Source organism: Syngnathoides biaculeatus, chromosome 22, assembly GCF_019802595.1.
Source record: "Syngnathoides biaculeatus isolate LvHL_M chromosome 22, ASM1980259v1, whole genome shotgun sequence".
Classification (NCBI taxonomy): domain Eukaryota; kingdom Metazoa; phylum Chordata; class Actinopteri; order Syngnathiformes; family Syngnathidae; genus Syngnathoides; species Syngnathoides biaculeatus.
In genome coordinates, this window is record NC_084661.1 from 1858340 (window position 1) to 1879062 (window position 20723).

Here is a 20723-nt window from a genome sequence, read left to right on the forward strand (position 1 = left end):
TACTATGCATGATTTCAAACCATGACATCAGGGTGTATTACCAACAGTCACCTTGGAAACGGTAGTCCCAGCTCTTTTCAGATCATTGACCAAGTCCTGTTGTGTAGTCCTGGGCTGATTCCTTACCTTTCTAAGGATCATTGAGAACCCACAAGGTGATAGCTTGCATGGGGCTCCACCCCGATTGAGATTGACCCTCATGTTTAGCTTTTTTCATTTTCTAATGATTGCTCCAACAGTGGACCTTTTTTCACCAAGCTGCTTGGCAATTTCTCCGGAGCCCTTTCCAGCCATGTGGAGTTGTACAATTTTGTCTCGGGTGTTTTTGGACAGCTCTTTGGTCATGGCCACGTTACATGTTTCAGTCTTACTGATTGTATGGGGTGGACAGGTGTCTTTATGCAGCTAACGACCTCACACAGGTGCATCTAATTCAGGATAATACATGGAGTGGAGGTGGACTTTTAAAGGCGGACCAACATGTCTTTGAGGGTCAAAATTCTAGCTGATAGGTGTTCAAATACTTTTTTGCATCTGTATCACACAAATCGTTAAAAAAATCATACATTGCGATTTCTGGATTGTTCTTTTTAGATGATCTCTCTCACAGTGGAGATGCACCTACGATGAAAATTTCAGACCCCTCTTATGAATTCTAAGTGGGAGAACTTGTAATATAGCAGCGTGTTCAAATACTTATTTTCTTCACTGTATAAACAAGTTTCTTCTACCATAACAGAGCAGTTTTAAATTGTAATAATACTATTCACCATTAGATAGTTGCCATCGGTTGATCTTCTACATCAGAGAAGAAGACCGTTGCGCATTGATGAAGGTCAGCAGGAAGAGCTAGTGATGATAATTGACAAAAGCTGCAGTCGGAGAAAACTCAATCGAGAAAATTGTGGTCCCTTGTGCCCACCAGGTAGCTCGAACACAGAATTGTGGCCATCATGTAAGTTGGCCATTCCTGATATACAGTATACTGTGTCGCCACATATATAATTTCTTATATACAGTACATGTAGATGAAATAGCCAATAGGAATCATTGCCACCAAAATGCACACGAGGGATGTATGTAGCTTGCCAGGTACATGCAAGTGAATGGTGGCGAGCTTCTCATTTTACTGTATACCCACGTTTGCGTTTCTTTTTATCCACACATCTCTGTGGACCAACCTGCTTCTCCCTTGACGGTGACTTTATCTTTTTTACGGTTTAATAAAAGTGATACAGTACAATACACTGTATGTGGAGCCTTGACAGGCTTTAACGTCAAATGACTTCCCTCAATCAAATCGCCTAATATGCAGGTGTGAGTTTCCTGTCGGCAATGTTCTCTAAACTGCGCGCCTGCGCAACTGTGCACCTCTAATGTCATCTCTGTGCACAAGCATTCTGCGTTGAGTACAAAGAAATGAAAATCTAACCTGAATTGAAAGCTATTGAGTTTTTGCCATTTTGCAATGTGATTAAATGAGTGTGGGGTGACTGGCTGCTACATCCATCCAATTCACATACGTACTTGTGCAGCGTGTCAACATTGTTGACCATGATCACGTTCTTATGCACTGCCCACCACCCGTGATTACTAAGCAAAGCAGACTGGGCAACTTAGAGGAAAGACAAGGTAAAGACACTGCTTATGTCTAAAGTAAAAAAAAAAAAACATGTTATCCTGTGGTGCAAATTCTGGTGCCTGTCGGAATTTGTGCAAATAAAAGAGCGGTGACACTGCACGAGATTTTCTCTTTTTCGAATGAGAAGGGTCTTGTTACTGGTACAGTATTGTGACAACAAGCTCGGTGTGTGTGGGCCTGTGCGTCTATGTGGGTGAGGCGGGACTGCGCAGGCGTGTGCAGCAGAAAAAAAAAAACAACTAGGAGAAAAGGAGCACATGCAGGTGCAAGTGTGGAGAGTAAAAGTTTTGTGACAGCGACCAGGGTAGAATAGTATTCAAAGGAGCCAATAAAGCCTTTCAAGCAGCAAACCGGTGCTTCATGCCATTATTGTTCCCCCCCACCGAGCTTCAACGGTGTAACAAGAGAAGGGTGAGAGTGCCAAAGACAGAGAGAAAAGGAACGAGCTGACACTGGTAAACAAATCTCTCATCGACAATATTCTCCTAGCCATCAACAAGAATGCATCTCTGCTGTCAGTTCAACAAATTCACAATCATATGGCAAAGTTACAGCGTATACCAGAAATTGGACGTAGCAGAAGTTATTCCTTTGAATTTTTTAATTCAAACAATCAAATAGTGCACGATGAGACGGTGTGTAATGTTAAAAGTCCCCATTGGCACACCTTCATCAAGGATGAAAGCACATACAACACAGAAAATAAAAAAAGCTAGTTTTGTATTTTAAAAATAACATTCACCATAAAATTGTTTGGGAGCATAATTCAGTTGTCACCATGTCACTGCAAAAGATATTGTGCAAGCAATAATTAAATTTCACATCGAGAAAAGACAGTGATATTGTCGATTTAAAAAAAGAATTAAATTTGGAAACGGGCTTTCAAATTTACTGTATAGTTTATAGTTGGGTTGGTTTGGTCAGCATTGAATATTTTTGTGTAGTTAAAAGAACATAAGTTTGATATTTTCATTGTAAGTGTGCAAAAGCACTTACCGTATTTTCCACACTATAAGTCGCACTGCATTATAAGGCGCACCTTCAATGAACGGCCCATTCTAAAACTTTTTTCATATATAAGCCGCACTGCATTATAAGGCGCATAGAATAGACACTGCAGTTGAGGTTGGGGTTACGTTATGCATCCCATTAGATGGAGCTGCACTAAAAGATCGTAGTGATCCATATGTAAGGCGCACCGTCGGCTTTTGAGAAAATTAAAGGCTTTTAGGTGCGCCTTATTGTGCGGAAAATATGGTATTCTAAATAAAAGTGTTCTGACGGTAATGTAAATGCTGTAATTTCATTCTTTTAATAAGCCATTTAACTTCAATGGATGACCCACACCTGATGTTGCTCACAGTGGTTACATTTTTTGAGATGGTCCAGTTCAAGTCTGGTTCGGCTACATTGCGCATTGTGTGGTGGGCCATATTCTTTCTCATAATTATGTTTTAGCACCCCTGCAGTTGAGCTTAGTGATGACTGAGATTTTATGAAACAAAGTGGTATTATGTATGCTAAGGGCACGCAACTCTTAAAGACTTGCCGGTACTACAAAATTAATCCCTTTTTAATATACGATATATCCTAGCAAGTTTGCCAAAACTGAAGCGTGATATGGGAGGTTCACTGTATTGTGTTCTAGTACATAGCAAAGCAAATTTATTTGGATAGCACATTTCATACACAAGGTGCCTCAATGGTCTTTACATGATTAAAAGCATTTGAATACAAAGAAATAAAATGTTTAAAATGGGTAAAAATAAATTGAATTGAATAAAATTTTAAAACTGAAGTACAATTACAATTATTAGTACAAGTACAATTAAAACAGCATATATTGCAAGAACTATTAAAAAGTGGAAATACTCTAAAAAAACATGAGAAAACTTTTCATTCCTGGTTTTAAAAACATTCACACTTACATTGTACATTAAAACCAAGTCTTGTCAGAATTTCTACTGTTTCATGTCATGCCTGAGATTACAGAATACACACATACTACCTGTAATCATAGAATGATTTATTGATTCAAAACAAGTTTAGACATGTGTGCAAGAGGAGGCCCCTCTTTAGCTATTGCATGCCCATAGTGGTTAAAGACGATACCATTTTTGTATTAACAAAAGAAACCAAATGTGGGGAGAAAAAAACAAGTTAAGAAACTGCTCAGTTATGATAAATATTACATTAAAAACATTTATTTTGCTGTTGGCTTGCCAAATGAAACATATTATAAGTTGCCAAGTGGGATGGTTAAAGAGAAAAAACAACACGGGAATAGAGCTATCCTCCTTTGTAATTTACTGACTTTAGGTCCATTGAGGTGGTTTGAAGTTCTTGCGTTTTTATGCAAATTTAGAGGTGCATGTTCTGAACATTTTTATTTTATTCAAAGTATATGCTATCAGGGGTTCAAGGTTGCACAATACTGTAGTTTGTAGACAAGAAATAAGTTTCACATTCAGTCTATCAAACTCAATTGAGTAATCCAAAAGGGGAAGCCTAATATACAGATAAAGGGAGGGAACTTTGACGTTTTTCATAATGAATTAAAATTTCTACTGCAATTCTTTGCACAAAGATGAAATCCTCCAACCGTCTTTCCAATATGGTTAGCTGCAGCACTACATCATGCACAGTATGTCTTATCATATTTACCTTCAAGCTGCCTTGGGTGTGCTGTTGATAAGTGAAGTTATTAAACATAGCTTGTCATCAATTGAGCAAGCTGTAGCTTGGTTGATATGTGAACCCAGCTCTGCCTATGGAGCTGTGTATCTGGTGAAAGATATTTAGCAAAATATGCTTGGAAAATTCTACAGTTGAAGCCAGAAGTTTACATACACTGTGGAAAAATGTTTTTTTTTTTTTTTTTTTTTTTTGTCTCACTGTCTGAAGTCAAATCAGACTAACTCTCTACTGTTTCAGTTCAGTCAGGCTCACTAAAAGTATTTAATTGAGTTAAATTCCACAATAATGAGAGAGAATTTCTTAAAGAAATTCATATTATTTTCTTCGTGGTCAGAAGTTTACATACATTTCCCTAGTAGAATTTCCTTTGAACTGCAAGACTTTGGTCAAACCTTTTGGATAACCTTCCACAAGCTGTTAACAGTTCTCTGATGGAATCCTGGCCCATTCCTCCTGACAGAACTGGTGTAACCGAGTCAGGTTTGTCGGTTGCCTTGCTTGCCCACACATTTTGAGATGTGCCCACAAATTTTCGGTGGGATTCAGGTCAGGACTTTGTGATGGCCACTCCTTAACATTGACTTGTTCGTCTTCAAGCCACTTTTTAACCATTTTGACAGTACGATGAGGGTCATTGTCCATTTGGAAGACCCATTTGCACCCAAGTTTTAGCTTCCTGGCTGATGTCTTGAGATCCTGCCTTAATAGTCTGGTGTGGCGGAGAAATATGTTACAATAGTACAGGACATGTATGAGGGCAGCAGAACAGCGGTGAGATATGCCGTAGGTGTGTCAGAAGAATTTAAGGGGGAGGTGGGACTGCATCAGGGATCTGCACTGAGCACCTTCCTGTTTGCGGTAGTAATGGATAGGCTGACCAGATGAGGTTAGACTGGAATCCCCTTGGAACATGATGTTCCCAGATGATATGGTGATCTGTAGTGAAAGCAAGGAACAGGTGGAGGAACAATTACAAAGCTGGCGGTACGCACTGGAAAGGAGAGGAATGATGATTCGCTGAAGTAAAGCAGAATATATGTGTGTGAATGACAGGGGGGAGGAGGAAGAGTGAAGCTCCAGGGAGAAGAGATAGCGAGGCTGGATGACTTCAAATACTTGGGGTCAACAATACAAACCAATAGTAAGTGTGGTAAGGAAGTGAAGAAACGGGTACAAGCGGAATGGAACAGTTGGCGGAAGGTGTCTGGTGTTCTGTGTGACAGAAGACTCTCCGCTAGGATGAAGGGCAACGTTTATAAAACTGTGGTGAGGCCGGCCATGATGTACGGATTAGAGACGGTGGCTCTGAAGAAATAACAGGAAGCAGAACTGGAGGTAGCAGAAATTAAGATGCTGATGTTCTCGCTTGGTGTGAACAGGTTGGAAAGGATTAGAAATGAGCTCATTCGAAGGACAGCCAAAGTTGGATGTTTTGGAGACAAGGTTTGAGGCAGCAGACTTCGATGGTTTGGAAATGTCCAGAGGCGAGAGAGTGAGTATATTGGTAGATAAAGCTGCCAGGCAAATGAGCAAGAGGAAGACCAAAGGGAAGGTTGATGGATGTTGTGAGGGAGGACATGAGGACAGTGGGTGTTAGAGAGAAGGATGCACGAGATAGGCTTAGATGGAAAAAGATGACACGTTGTGGCAACCCCTAACGGGACAAGCCGAAAGAAGAAGAATGTAACCGTCATTATGGCCAAACAGCTAAGTTTCATGAGACCATAAGACATGTCTCCATAAGTTAAGATGTTTGTCTTGTCTTTTTGCACACTCTAATCTGGCCTTTTTTATGTCTATTTAAGAGTAATGGGTTAATTATTGGTGAGTGGGCTTTCAGCCCATGTCGGTGCAGGACTCATTTCACTGTGGATGACACATTTTTAACAGCTTTATCCACCATCTTCACAAGGTCTTTAGCTTGTTGTCTAAGAAATGTTCTCATTATTGTGGCACTTAACAAAATTATATCATAATTTTTGGGATCCTGACTCACCTGAAACAAGAGAGGATTAACCTGATTTGACTTCAGTGAGACAAAGATGAAATGTGTTTTTTGCACAGTGTATGTAAACTTCTGTCTTCCACAGTAAATACTGAGATGTAGCTAAGCCTCTTGTCTCAGTAGACCGCATAAAACAGCTACAAATGAAAGTTTCTTGTCTTTTGGAGAATTCCCTTAGTATGGTTATTTTTTTTATTGGTTGTTTGCGGATTGCTTCTAGGCATTTTACTTTCCCCAGCAATTGTTTTGGAACTGTTTGTTTCAATTTCTGCTAAAGTAGGGGAACATTGGTCCTTTCAACCAATATGTCCATTAATAAACCACAAGGTGATCATCAATGCTTTGTATGACAGACATTTTACAGTGTAAATTCATTACCTAATACGGCATATTAGAATTGGTGTAGGTACATTATTAAATTCACTTCACGTCCTACCACTTAATTTCACACTGACACGGCGATACAAGTACGAGCATGACATATAGTTCCATGCCAGGCATGCGTTTTACCTGTAGCAGAAAAGGACCTGTGCTATAATAGTCGTGAGCAGACTTTTTTATGAGAGATGTTTTTGGTATGCCAAGAAACAGGTAGTGTTGCAAAGAGGGGTATTTGGTCCGCTCTAATTCAGTAAACCGTTAAAGGAAAGCAAAGATTATTGGAATACTCACGTTTTTTTTAACAATCCTACTGTGGGACGAAGGCAATTTGTAGTCAAATGAGTCCAGAAGAGGACTCATGACCATATGGTGAGATTGTTTTTGAGTATACCATCAGTAACCCAGTTCATTACTCTGGTCCTTGTTTCCCATGGTGAAACTGGGGGGGAATCTTCAGCATTTCATCAAACGGAGTTGGTTAAACTTAAAGGCCTGCTGAGTTCTGTGGCTTCAAAATGCCATGCAAGGGAAGGGGTAACATTTGTAACCCAAAAACTTGTCTTACATTTACAGTACACTGTTTTTGGCCTCCCATCCCCATCACCTTCTGCAAACTTACTAAGTTTTAATTATTACCTAAATGGTCCCCCCCCCCCTTTTTTTTTTTTTTTTTTCTACAGGCTAAGCCGATCTACGGTGGATGGTTATGCTTGGCCCCTGAGGGAACTGACTTTGAGAATCCTATGCAGCGATCGCGGGTAAGTGCCTGCCCCATGCAACTATTGTTGTCCTGATCTATCTTTTTCACCTTTTGATCCTATACTAATAATGCAGCCTTGGGTTTTAGCCAATACCGATATCGGTTCGACCCCCATATCTGCAATAATCATACATAATTTACCGTAATTGCTCGAGTATAATGTGTCCTGAAGGATATTGCGCACCACCAAAGTTGACCTAAAAAAATCAGGAAAACCCTTCTAACGATAAACAATGCACACCACCAATTTGCTGCAATCCATATGGTCAAAATATTATGAATTATCTGTATTTCAATTTTTCTCATTTTGTACTTGTTTGTTTGTACTTGCATTGTTTTTCAAAAAATCGTCTGTACAACAATTATTATTAATAATAATCTTTGTGCATGTACTGATGCAGTGGTAATATATATCTTGGGACAGGCCACAGGACACGCTTGTCCTCGTCCCTGCAATTGTTAGAACAGAATCCCTCAACCAACTAAAATAAATGCTCAACGATGGCATAACATTTTATTAATACTGATGATAACACATATTACAGTCTTAAATAACTAAAACATTTTACACTGTTGAACTTAAACATTTTTTTTCATTACATATTTATCCATAAAACATTTGTGCATAGTGAAGTTTCCATTACACATCCTTAGCCAAGACTTCAAAAGAAGCATCTGACTCATCTCCAATCTGAAAAATATCCATTGTAGCTACCTTTGTGCATCACGGTCAAATTCATCATTGATTGCCACAGCATGTCATCCTCTGTGCCATCCATGGAGTTTGTGAGGAAAAATTTTTTGAATCCCAAGAGTCTTGCTTCCCTTTATGCCTCATTATTGTCAGTACTTTGAGGGAAATGTCCACCATGCTAACAGCAGCTAACGGTCTTTATAGCGTCTGGTTGCTATCAAAACGAGAGCTTGAACTGCGTAAAAATCAGCATAATGGGCACTTTTAAAAACGCGAGCATTTCAATTGTGTGCGGTATTTTTTAAAATGATCGTACTACGTAGTTTCAGCTCACGTCGTTTTGCTTCTGGTTTGGTCACGTCTTTGGCTGTCTATTTTAAAAGCGGCTGCACAACTAGCTGCTTTCATCGACATTTTTTTTGGCCTTCGTTTAAGTTAAAACAAACTCATCGGCAGTCGTTTTTTATGTTTGGTGCAGTAGCAACAAATATGCCACGCTAACGATCGTAAAATGCAATAATATATAAAAATGTGTAACATAAGACATCGAATATCATATTTATATGGATACCTTTTTTGATTTTTTTTTTATTTTTTTACCACTATGTACCTGTATGCGACTATACAATGTGATCGCATTTTTATTTTTCATCCATACCTAAATATAATGCGCTCTATTGACTTTTTGAAAATGTTTATGGAAAATATTGTGCATTATTTTCGAGAAATTACAGTACTTATTTTGTAGTATGGAATGTTAGAAAATGCTTCATCAAGTGATCTCGCAAACTGTGAATAATCAACGACAATTGGTATGAGGAAAAACTTACCCAATTATTATTAATCAATGGACTCAAGAAAATAACTGTTGTGCACATCTTTGGACTCTTAGGGGCTGTGTGGTGCACACAATGAGATACACACTTCCAGCAACACACAAAGCAGAAGTCCATCATCCATTCATTCATTCTCTTGACTAAGAATTTAGTATTATTAATTATTATTATTAATGTAACTTGTTTTTCACAGTTTGAGGAATACATGCCCGAGAGTAGTGTTACACTGCCGATTTGTATGCGTTCATACATTTTCTGTACCAATATTCATTATTTTGAGAGATACACTAATTACCAGAAGTTCGATATTAATTTTCTTTAGGTCATCAGTGATTTTTCATTCATTCTTAGGTTTAGGTTCAATTTTACGAGCCGATTATCCTCACAAGGGTCACGAGATTGCTGAAGCCTTCCCCAGCTGTCATTGGGCAGGAGGCGGGAAACACCCTGAACTGGTTGCCAGCCGATCATGGAGACCAACAAAAGTCACACTCACAATCACACCTAGGGGCAACTTAGATTCTCCAATTAATTCATGTTTTTAGGATGTGGGAGGAAATTGGAGTGCCTGGAGAAAACCCGGGCAGGCACGGGGAGAACATGCAAACTCCAAAAAGGCGGGACGGGACTTGAACCTCGGTCCTCAGAACTGTGAGGCCAATGCCCTACAGCCGCCCATGGATTTATTTGTTTTATTATTTGCTAGTTCTGCTATTTTGTTTGCTATGGTGTGATAATTTTAGTTTTGATGTAACACTGTGACTCTTAACATGTTAACAAAAACGGTAGCAGAGCTTTAGTGCACAACAAGTTCCAAAGTCTGTAAATGTTGTTGGGTAACTAGACCAATGGAATACACCTGAACACTGTCAGCACGCAACCATGTGTTTTAGCATGTATGCAAGCTACCATATGATGTTGCTCACACGGCAGTGAGGAACAATTTAAATTTTACATTTGTAAGCAAAGGAAGCTTACATTTGCCCCTCACACTGACAGGGTAGGCAAGTCATGACCCAAGATGTTGTTCACACTCATGGTGTCACATCAAAACTGAAATCATCACACCACAGCAAAGAGAATAGCAATACTAGCAAATAAATAAAACAATGGCTAAAGAAATAATTGATGCAAAACATGCACTTTAAACATTATTTACATCCTCCCGACAGTTTCATCGCAGTGTCTACCATAGAGAAACCAAGAGAGACTGTACATAGGAGGCCTGCTTGCTCGAACCTGCCTTTATGTGTAGCGCCATGTCAGAAGAGGGCAGGAGTGGTCAAACTAAATGTCAAGCAATCCACCCATGCAATCAACGTATTGGCCACACCTGAATAAATTTTTTTCTTCACGCAGTCATGATCCACACATTGGGCACCCTTGTGCTAGATAGAAGAGCTGGAGCGGAACATGTAATGGACTGCTTATATAAGAGTGGTAAACTCTCAAGATTTTACATCCAGTCCGATCTGATCTGATACTTGTTTTTTTGGTAACATTGGACCGATAGCCAATCTCAAAAATTGGATTGGGAAAGCCCTTTTAAATGCTATACAACCGTAAATCAATTATACATGTTACAGAAGAGCCAGCATGGTGGCTCAGCTGGAAAGTGTTGGGCTCACAGTTCTGAGGTCCTCAGTTCAATCCCGACCCGCCTGTGGAGTTTGCATGTTCTCCCCATACCTGCGTGGGTTTTCTCCGGGCACTCCAGTTTCCTCCCACATTCCAAAAACATGCAACATTATTTGGACACTCTAAATTGCCCCTAGGTGTGATAGTGAGTGCTGCTGTTTGTCTCGATGTGCCCTGCGATTGGCTGGCAACCAGTTTAGGTTGACAGCTGGGATTGGCTCCGGCACTCCCTGTGACCCTTGTGAGGATAAGCGGCAAAAAAAATTTGATGGATAGATGTTACAGAAGAAAGTGGATTATCTAATATACAAATAAATTAAATTGTAAATTACGAGGACATTTATACAATATTACAAAGAAATTTATAGTCCCCCCCATATTAATAGTTAATTCCAAGGTCAAGGTGTCACCAATGTAAAAACTTTATTCCAAGCACACACAATTTTTTTACAAAGCAACATTTGACCAGGGGGCATGGTGACCAACTGTTTAGCACATATGCCTCACAGTGCTGAGTACCTGGGTTAAAATCCAGCTTTGCCTATGTGGAGTTTGGATGTACATTACAAAAACATGCATGATGGGTTAATTGAAGACTAAATTGCCGTTGGTGTGAGTGGTTCACAGTGTACCTTGCCTCTCACCCAGAGTCAACTACGATAGCACATCCATGACACTAGTGAGGATAAGCGGAATGGAAAAACAATGAACATTTGACCATACTTAATAGGCACGTATAAAAATATCTATATTAATAGTGGTAGATTTGTAAGTTGTCATTTTTTATTCCATCTATTTGTGTCCACCAGTACCACTTTGAGCAAAACAGCCCCCCTAGTGTGATACCACAGGGAGCATGGTTGGTCGGTAGAACTGTACATTTTGACTCCTCGATGTACTTCTTGCCAAGGCAACGCAGGCTGATCCAACATTTTTTTCAGAAGGTATTGGCTTGAGTATTAGGGCAGCTTTATATTTCAGTCTAGGTTGAAAGTGTTTATTTCAGACATAAGACTATCTTCATCAAGGCACTGGTGTTCCATCATTTACCAGTTCAAAGCAAGATTAGGTCTTAGTGGGCCCTGTATATCTACAACTAATTTCCTTTTGAAAATATGGTGCTTTCTTCCAGACCTTGGTAAATTGGTGACAAATACAAATAACTTTTACTTTTGTGCAGTTGTTTTACCTGATAATCTTGGAATCTGTATAGAAATCTCACTGACCTTCCCAACTAGTGTAAATCTAAAATTACCGGTACGAGGATTTTTCCCATTGTTCAGAAGATTGGTCAGGCCAAAGAAAAAAGAAAGCTGTTCAACAAAAAATTTTCTTGCCCAGGCAAAACTACCAGCTACAGTCAGTCATGTTTGCTAATGATTACTTGTTAGAGCTTGGCCTTGTCAAAATCTTCTCCTGATCCAATTAAGGAACCAAAAATGTATACTTTTATGTATTTCAGCATGTCTACTTTAATGTGGATGATATTCTTTTTTTATTTCTTCCAACAGAAATGGCAACGGAGATTTTTTGTATTATACGAACATGGTTGTCTGCGCTTTGCCCTCGATGAATCAGTAAGTACTAAAATGCTCACCTCAAAACATGTATGCATGTTTAACATGTTTGTGTTGATAGTGTGGAAAAAGTAGTCCTCACATGGTCCATGCCACATACTAGCTGGTAAGTCTTCAGTGGAAATACTTGGAGCGTGCAGTTTGGGTAACAATACATGAAATTGAAATTTTCTGATTTACCTATTCTCATACAAATAGGCCCTGCTAAACAGTTGTCAGGGTTTAGTTTAGGAGGGCATCTTTGTTTAAAATGATTGCAAAGCTTCTTAATCATCAGACTTGACACTGCAGAGTTAAGGCTCAGATGTTATGTGCCATTGACGACAATAGTGCATACGTTTCCACTCTTGTTTCCAGTGACACCCAGGCCGGTGTGCAATTGTGTTTTCCTCTCATTGTAACAATGATTCAAAAACTAGCAACCTCATTGTCCTCTAGTCTTTTCATCTACACCACAAGGCCGGAAAACTGGGTCAGGAAAATGGCTGCTTGGTGGTCTGGACCGCTAAGATCAGAACTCTGCAAAGCCTGAGACTCATATAATGGCACGTTTAATAGTCTATACGTCATCAGGCTCATCCGTTTTGCCCAATGACTCAGGCCTCCAGTGGGGGCAGTTGTGATTTCTTACACCACACCCATCCACACATTTACATTTTTATCATATTGTCACCTAGTTTAATGCTCTTCATCAACTTTCATCTATGTTCTGTCAAGCCAAGGTGATACCAGAAATGATTATACTACGGGGGTAATAAAGTTTAATTTTTTGGACAGATCGCAAAGGTTTTAATTAAGTCAGTAATATAACGAGCTGTTTTTAAATAATTATTTCAATAGACCAACAATTTATTTTGTAGCCAAAATAATCTACATAAAAAATAGTTAAGAGCTAAGGGGTGTCTATCACATGGTGCCATTCAAACTAGAATTGCCACTGCACACAGGCAATCACAATTTCTTTTTTACAGATACCCGCAGTGATGTCAGCGCAGTTCCCTCCCGTGCGGGTGTAAAGAAGCCTTAAATATATAACCTCTCCATCAGTACGATATTCATTGCCAAGAAGCATTGTCACAATAAAGAAATATGTAACACACACCATTTCCTCACTTTTCATGCTCTGTTTATATATAACATTTTTTTACTGAGAATTATGTGAGGGGACAGTGGAGGAACTGATTAAAGCATTGGCCTCACAGTTCTGAGGACCAGGGTTCAAATCCCTGCCCCCGCCTGTGTGGAGTTTGCATGTTCTCCCTGGTCCTGCATTGGTTTTCTCCGGGCACTCTGGTTTCCTACCACATCCCAAAAACATACCTTATTTGGAGACTCTAAATTGCCCTTAGTGTGATCTTTGGTGCAAAACAGTTTGTTTCTCTGTGCCCTGTGATTTATGTGGCAACCAGTGGAAGGTGTAGTCTGCTTCCTGACCGTTGATAGCTGCACTCCCACAACCCTCGTTAGGATAGGCGGCTCAGAAAATGAATAGATGTATGTTATGTGGAACCTTGTTTCTAACAAGGACTATGGTTCTGTTTGGTACTGTGTATAATTTTCATACCACCCCTTTTCCACCTTAGAGGTAAGTGGAATGCAAAGAAAAAACTAGATTAAAAATCATGTATTATGAGAGAATTTTTGCCAGCATACAGCACCGTGCTGTGTTAAGTTAAATAATTGGTGTATTTTCATGCTGTTACAAAGCTCTGATGCAATGCTATTAAAGTACATAGTTGTTTCAGCTCTTACCATTTACCCACTGTAGAACCCTGAACAGGATTTACCAATCTGAACCATACCTTTGAGAAATTACCTGATCTGAGCTACTTGATGGCCCACTTTGCACAGCTAGTAGACACCAGATTCCTGCTTTCATTCTACTGTTATTATTTTCTTTGGGGTCCCCTGTAATCTCTTAATCATCAACATGAAAGAAATACTTATATTGGACCATTTATCAACTACTATGCCTTTTGATGGTGTGAAAATGTGAGGAACTATTGTCGATGTTAAACAGTGAACGCCATCCTCTTTATCAGCATCTCAATTGATATTGACTTCACTACTGTTTTTAGTGTGCATACATTGCAATATGGTCTATTTTCAAGTGTGCATTGAAAATTTGGTGCATTATTTTGAAGTTATATGTGAAAACAACTTTACATCACAAACTTCTGACATACTGTACATGTATTTATAAAGATACATTGTGATTGTATTACATTGGAGAAACTTTTTTTGGGGGGTGAATATTTATACATATAGCCAGCAGACAGTTGGAAAGAGGGATTACGGGGTCCAAGATAAGATAGTAAGTTAGTGTTGTAGGGTTTGTTACTTTTGTGTTCTTTCCTAAAACTTGATAAGCAGAGAAACAGCTGCTCGAGCAGCTGATAGATTGAGAAACGGTTATCTTGTGCTTTTAATTTTGTTTCATACAGGCATTTACTCCGACTGTGTTTATAATAGTTTGTCATAGCTTGTTTTACTCATCACCAGGTTGGAGGAGTGGGTTGTTTCTCTTGTCGGTGGTTTAAACATCTGTATCATCTTGAAGATTAAAGGTCCACAGAGTCAATGACATCACCTGTTATTTTTCACCCAGTAGATAGCAGCATGTGAACTGAAGCAATGACCTCTTTAAAAACTGGAATCTTTTCATAACGAATGGAAGGAAAGATCCTCTTCTGTTGAAAGCAGCATTCCTCTTCCAATGCCCTTATTTGGTAAACATGGGGAGCCTACAGCTCCAGGATCATAGAGACTAAGAAAAAGAGAGTTCTAGCCCCTAAAAACCACAAAAGAAAACGTTAGATATGCTTCAAACTCAGACATTCCACACAAGGCCTGCCACAGTCAGCAGCTCAGCTGATGCTAGGGTGTTCTTGCGACATAAATGTTAACAATGCCCTAAGTGCACCTTATTTTGCACATTCTCGTAAAAAAATTGCCATAAATGGACTTGCATGAGGCAGAGATACAGATTTTATCTTAAAAGAATGGAAGTCTCGTAATCTTTAAAAGAGGATTACAAATGAGAAGATGAAAATTAAACTGTTAAGCCCAATGTATCTTTTTGGGATCATTGGTACAGTTTCATATTTAAAAGTTCTTGTCCTCGACTTTTAGGAGAAGCTAGACTGTCAATTCCTGTGAAAGGTTTTGATGAACAGTACTATGTCTGGGCACCATATAAATGTCTTCTCCACAGCTTGATCTGGTATACTCTTGAGACTTGCCCTTGCCTCAGCCTATAAAAGTTTCCTGGTGGATTTGTCTATGAGGTAGATGCACACTTAATTTTAAGGCAGGCGTGGTGACTTTTCTTTGTACAGTTTATACCATTGTTGTTACCGTTTGGTCTGGCTACAGTGATAAATTAAAAACATTGTGTAGTTTTTTAAAATTTACTATTATTTACTTGAAAGTGGTGAAAAGAGTAAAACAAATTGTACTGTATACCCTAAAATAGCTAAGTCATTGAAGCTGGAGACAATTATGGGATATGGACTTGAATTGGTAATGCATTTGATTGCCACACAGATTATCCAGTTGTGTGTGGCGGGTTGCCTTCCTGCAAGTAACAACATATTTCCAGCAGCAAGTTATTTTGTAGTCTCAAGAATAGCTGGGCTACATTTGTGGAAAAACAAAAAGGCAAAACTGTTAAACATGATAAATGTCATGTCATATTTATTGCACCAAAGCATTTTATACTTTTATTTACAATATTACTGCACATTCTCTTTTAGTTAGCACTGTCAATTTTAGTTTTCAGCCAATTGGAGGCATTCACCACACTACATGAACTTGTAAATGAAATGTGACATGTAAGCTAAATAATTAATTGTCAAGTTTTGTGCAATTTTTATTATGCAATATTTAATTAATAATTTGTATTTTGTTAAGTTGATGAATCAATTGAGGCAAAATGGGGTTTACTCCTTGACTACTACAGAGGTGCTCTTGTTGATTCAGGGTCAACTAATTTAAAAATGCATTTACCGTTAATTTTTGCCATCGTCCAAATATTTGGTCACATGGCAATTGGTAATACATTTAGGCGGTGGTGTGTGTGCATCTGTGTGTTTTGTTAAGGCACCTTTTGGAAAGTTGGAAAATATTTTATTAATCAATGAATTATTGCACAGCATCTCATTTAAATATTAATAGATAATTACCTTCTAACAAGTACTTATCCATTTGTTTATACTCTGTACATCACAATGTTGTTGATTTCATCTATGAAAAGGCCAGAAACCAACCTCAAAATGGCCATGCTTGCCATGCAGATAGTGATATTCACTTTGCTGTAGTGTTGACAGTTACTGCTACTTATTTTCAGAATTGACTGTCCCTTTGAAGTAGAGCAAATTCTTCCATAGGGTTGGCGTTCTAAAGAGGCAGTCTGTAATTGCCATATTTGGCAGCCCCCAGGGGGTTTCAGGCAGATCTTAATAAAGTTTGATCTGTGTTTGCTGGCCTTAAAAGGAGCTAAAATGCGACAGCACCTGTTTTACATCTGTAGCAGCCGTAAACCAACAAAGCCTGATAACAAAGGCACAGGATTTTGAGCAGACTCTGAGAATGTTTGTGGGGGTTTAGTGCTATAATCAAAAATATTACATTCACTGATATTATCCTGTTTAACAAAACAGTTCACAGGTTTGCTCACTGTACCCTTGTTGGCAAAGTATTAGAATCTTCCGTCCTGTTGAATGTTTAAAAACAGACTGAACTGGACAGATGATCACATTCACAAAGCAGTTTTATTTTGGCATCTCATGGCTTTTTTTCCCTCAGTTCGTGCTTCAACTAAAATGACTTGTGCAGTTGCTGTGGTAATCTGTTGATAAGCGCCACAAATGTGATTTACTCTGACATCTGCTAGTGAAAATGAAAAAACTAAAGAAAGACGTTTGCTATGAAACATTCTGTGGCACAAAGAATGCTTTCTTTAACATCCTTATTTTCACAATGTGAAACATGATACGCTTGTTATCTCTATTTTGTTGGCCAGTCACACATCTGGTCTATTTCTTGTTTCAACTATTTCCATATTTGTTCATGTTTTCTTTATTTGGGATCCAGTGGTAATAGTTTACCCTTGTTGTCATTCTTAGTGGCTTACTATACAGTAACCATTTGGTTGTTTATTCTCCTTTAGCCAAGTACACTCCCTCAGGGTACAGTGAACATGAACCTGTGTACGGATGTCATCGATGCAGAACCGAAGACTGGCCAGAAGAACTCTTTGTGTATAATCACTCCAGAACAGGATTACTTCATCAGAGGAGAGAATAAGGAGATCATTAATGGGTATGTTGCCATGGAGTTATTAAAAGTATCAATTCATCAATGCATTACAATCCTCCCCCCTGCCCCAATGCAGTTCACTATCAATTAATTACTAAACAATAAAAAAATTGTTTTAATAGTTAAAATTTTTTAACTATTAAAACCAGTCTGTACAAAATGTTAATTTTGATGGAGTCATTTTAACTACAGCAATGCTTTCTGGGAGAGCACGCATGCCAATTCTATGGTTGGTTAGCCAGAAGTTTCTCTTTACCTCTTAGGGTCAGTATACTGTATTGCAATTCATGCATGGAGCTCCATGTTTCTGTAAGCTTAATAAACAGTAGAACATCATCGCAATAGAACTTTATCAGGTATCAGAATGGATATATGCATATGAGTATTGTTATATTACCCGTCGGCGTTACTACGGACTTCATGATTTGGAGGTTATTCCCACCCTTGAATGTTCATTTTAGTTGGACCCTCGATAGGGTTTTCCATTTGTTAACATTAAGATAGAGATATCAAAAAAGATTAATTTAAATATAGTGTTCATTTTGTTTTACGTTTAGTTTTACAGCTAAGTCCAAATGGGCTGTCATTTAACACCTTAATATGGGATCAGGAAGGGCAGAATTTACGGCACATGCTTGCAACAAGTTACTGACTATAGGATGCGTTCATTATGTGTTCATTATGCAGGAACTTCCATACACAAGGCGTGACATGGCACATTACTTGTTTTTCTTCGATTTTGACGTTTACCTGGATATAAACCTGGTGTTTTTATTTTATTTTTTTTTTAATCTATTTAAAATCTTCTGGCTGTTTTTTCTCCCCCTAGCTATAAATCTGAGAATAAATAAGAGAACTGATAAGGAATCACATCATTCAGCAATTACCAAAATGCAATTGATATCTTAAAAACCTTATAAATTGCCATCCCTAGGTCCATTGCTACAATGGAAAAGTTAGTGTAGAGTCCTTTGTTGGATTCCACACAAACAGTCCCACAGGCCTCACCGAGGGTCACGGTGGAACGCCTTCTCCAAGTCCACCTAACACAGCCAGACTGGTTGGGAAAACTCCTGTGCACCCTCAATAGACATGGTCCACTGTAAGCAAGGACGGAAACCACACTGCTCCCCCTGAATCTGATATTCAACTTCCCGATGAACCCTCCTTTCCAGCACCCCTGAATAGACCTTACTGGGAAGGCTGAGGAGTGTATAGTTTGAACACAACCTTCTTAAAAAGGGAGAACACCACCCCAGTCTACCAATCATGAGGCAATCTCCCCAATGTCCATGTGATGTTACGGAGGCGTGTCAACCGGGAGAGCCCCCCAACATCCAGAACCTTTAGGAACTCTGGGCGAATCACATACACCCCCAGGGCCTTTCCACCGAGGAACTTTTTAACCACTTCGGTGACCTCAACCCCGGAGATAGGAAAGCCCGCCTCAGAGAGCCCAGACTCTGCTTCCTCATGAGAAGGCGTGTCAGTGTTATTGAGGTCTTCGAAGTAGTCTCCCCAACGATTCACAACATCCCTAGTCGAGGTCAGCAGCTCTCCATCCCCACCATACACAGTGTTGATTTTGCACTCCTTCCCCCTCCCGAAATATCGGATTGTCGACCAGAATTTCCTCGAAGCCGTCTGGAAGTCTATCTACATGGCCTCACCAAACTCCTTCCATTTGCTTCAGTGACCAACAAAGCTGCATTCTGGTTGGCCAGCCGGTACCCATCAGTTGGCTCAGGAGTCCCACAGGCCAAAATGCCCTTTAGGACTCCTTCAGCTTGACGGCATCTCTCACCTTTGGTATACACCAACTGATACGGCGATTGCCACCACGACAGGCTTCTATCACCTTAAGGCCACAGGTCTCGTCGGCCCCCTCAGCAATGAAGGCGCGGAACATACTTGATGTTCCCAACGTTCCCAGAAGACCGTGACAAAACATTTGGGCTTGCCATTTCGGACCAGCATCTTCCCCCACCACCGAGCCAACTCACCACCAGTTAGTGATCAGTTGACAGCTCCACCCCTCTTTACCCAAGCGTCCAAAATATGTCCTGGTGTCAAGAGCACGTATAGACACCCTTTATGCTTGAACATGGTTTTCGTTATGGACAATCCGTGATGAACACAGAAGTCCAAAAATACTACACGGCTTGGTTTCGAATCAGCGTTGCCATTCCTCCCAATCACGCCCTTCCAGTTTTCACTGTCATTTCCCACGTGAGCATTGAAGTCCCCCGGTAGAATGATGGAGTCCCCAGCGGGACCACTCCCTAGCACCCTCTCTAAGGACTCCAAAAAAGGCTGGGTACTCTGAACAGCTGTTTGGTGCATTGGGACAAAAAAAGTCAAGACTCGTCCCCCCACCCGAAGGCAGAGGGAGGCCATCTTCTTGTCCATTGACGTGAACCCCAACGTACAACCACCGAGCCTGGGGGCAGTAAGTATACCCACACCTGCTCTGCACCTCTCACCATGGGCAACTCCAGAGTGAAAGAGAGTCCAATCCCTCTTAAGAGGACTGGTACCAGAGCCCAAGCAGTGTGTGGAGGATAGTCCAACTATATCTAGTCGGAAATTATTGACCTCACACACCAGCTCAGGCTCTTTCACTGCCAGAGAGGTGACGTCCCAGGACGCTGGGGATCAAAGCTGAGGATCAAATTGCAAAGGTGTCCGCTATCAGCCAGCACCTAGTTCACAGTGCACTCAACCCCTATGGCGCCTTCCACTGGTGGTGAGGTAATAGGAAGGGGGAACCACATTACCCTTTCGGGCTGCAGGCCCAGCCACCACTCTCCTTCGATCCCCACCTTCTAGCCTGGCTCCAGAAGTGGGCCCCGGTGACGCGCATCTGGGCATGGCAAACCTCGACCCATTTCTATTTTTCGTCATAGAATTTTTACAGCTGTACTTTGTCTGGTCCCTCACGTAGGCCCTGTTTGTCATGAGTGACCCTACCAGGGGCATTAAGCACCAGACAACTTAGCTTCTAGGATCACTAGGACACACAAAATCCTCCACCATGATAAGGTGACTGAGTCCTGGAGGGGTGGTTTTCACATTTTATTTTAATTTTTCAATTGTATTTAATTCATAATTGCATTTAATTCAATAATTGTTGTATGACGGGAAAAAAAGCTACAGTCTAAAATTGACAATTTT

At 39.9% G+C, this 20723-nt stretch overlaps 1 protein-coding gene across 3 annotated transcripts in view; it reads left to right on the forward strand.

Annotated features, from left to right (window-relative positions):
- Positions 1-20723, forward strand: part of mprip (myosin phosphatase Rho interacting protein) — an 82572-nt gene that overhangs the window by 9700 nt on the left and 52149 nt on the right. For all 3 annotated transcript variants that reach the window (XM_061809941.1, XM_061809942.1, XM_061809943.1), the window contains exons 2-4: positions 7406-7483; positions 12165-12230; positions 17401-17552. In XM_061809941.1, coding sequence (XP_061665925.1) covers positions 7406-7483; positions 12165-12230; positions 17401-17552 — 296 coding nt within the window. The remainder of the gene's footprint in view (positions 1-7405; positions 7484-12164; positions 12231-17400; positions 17553-20723) is intronic.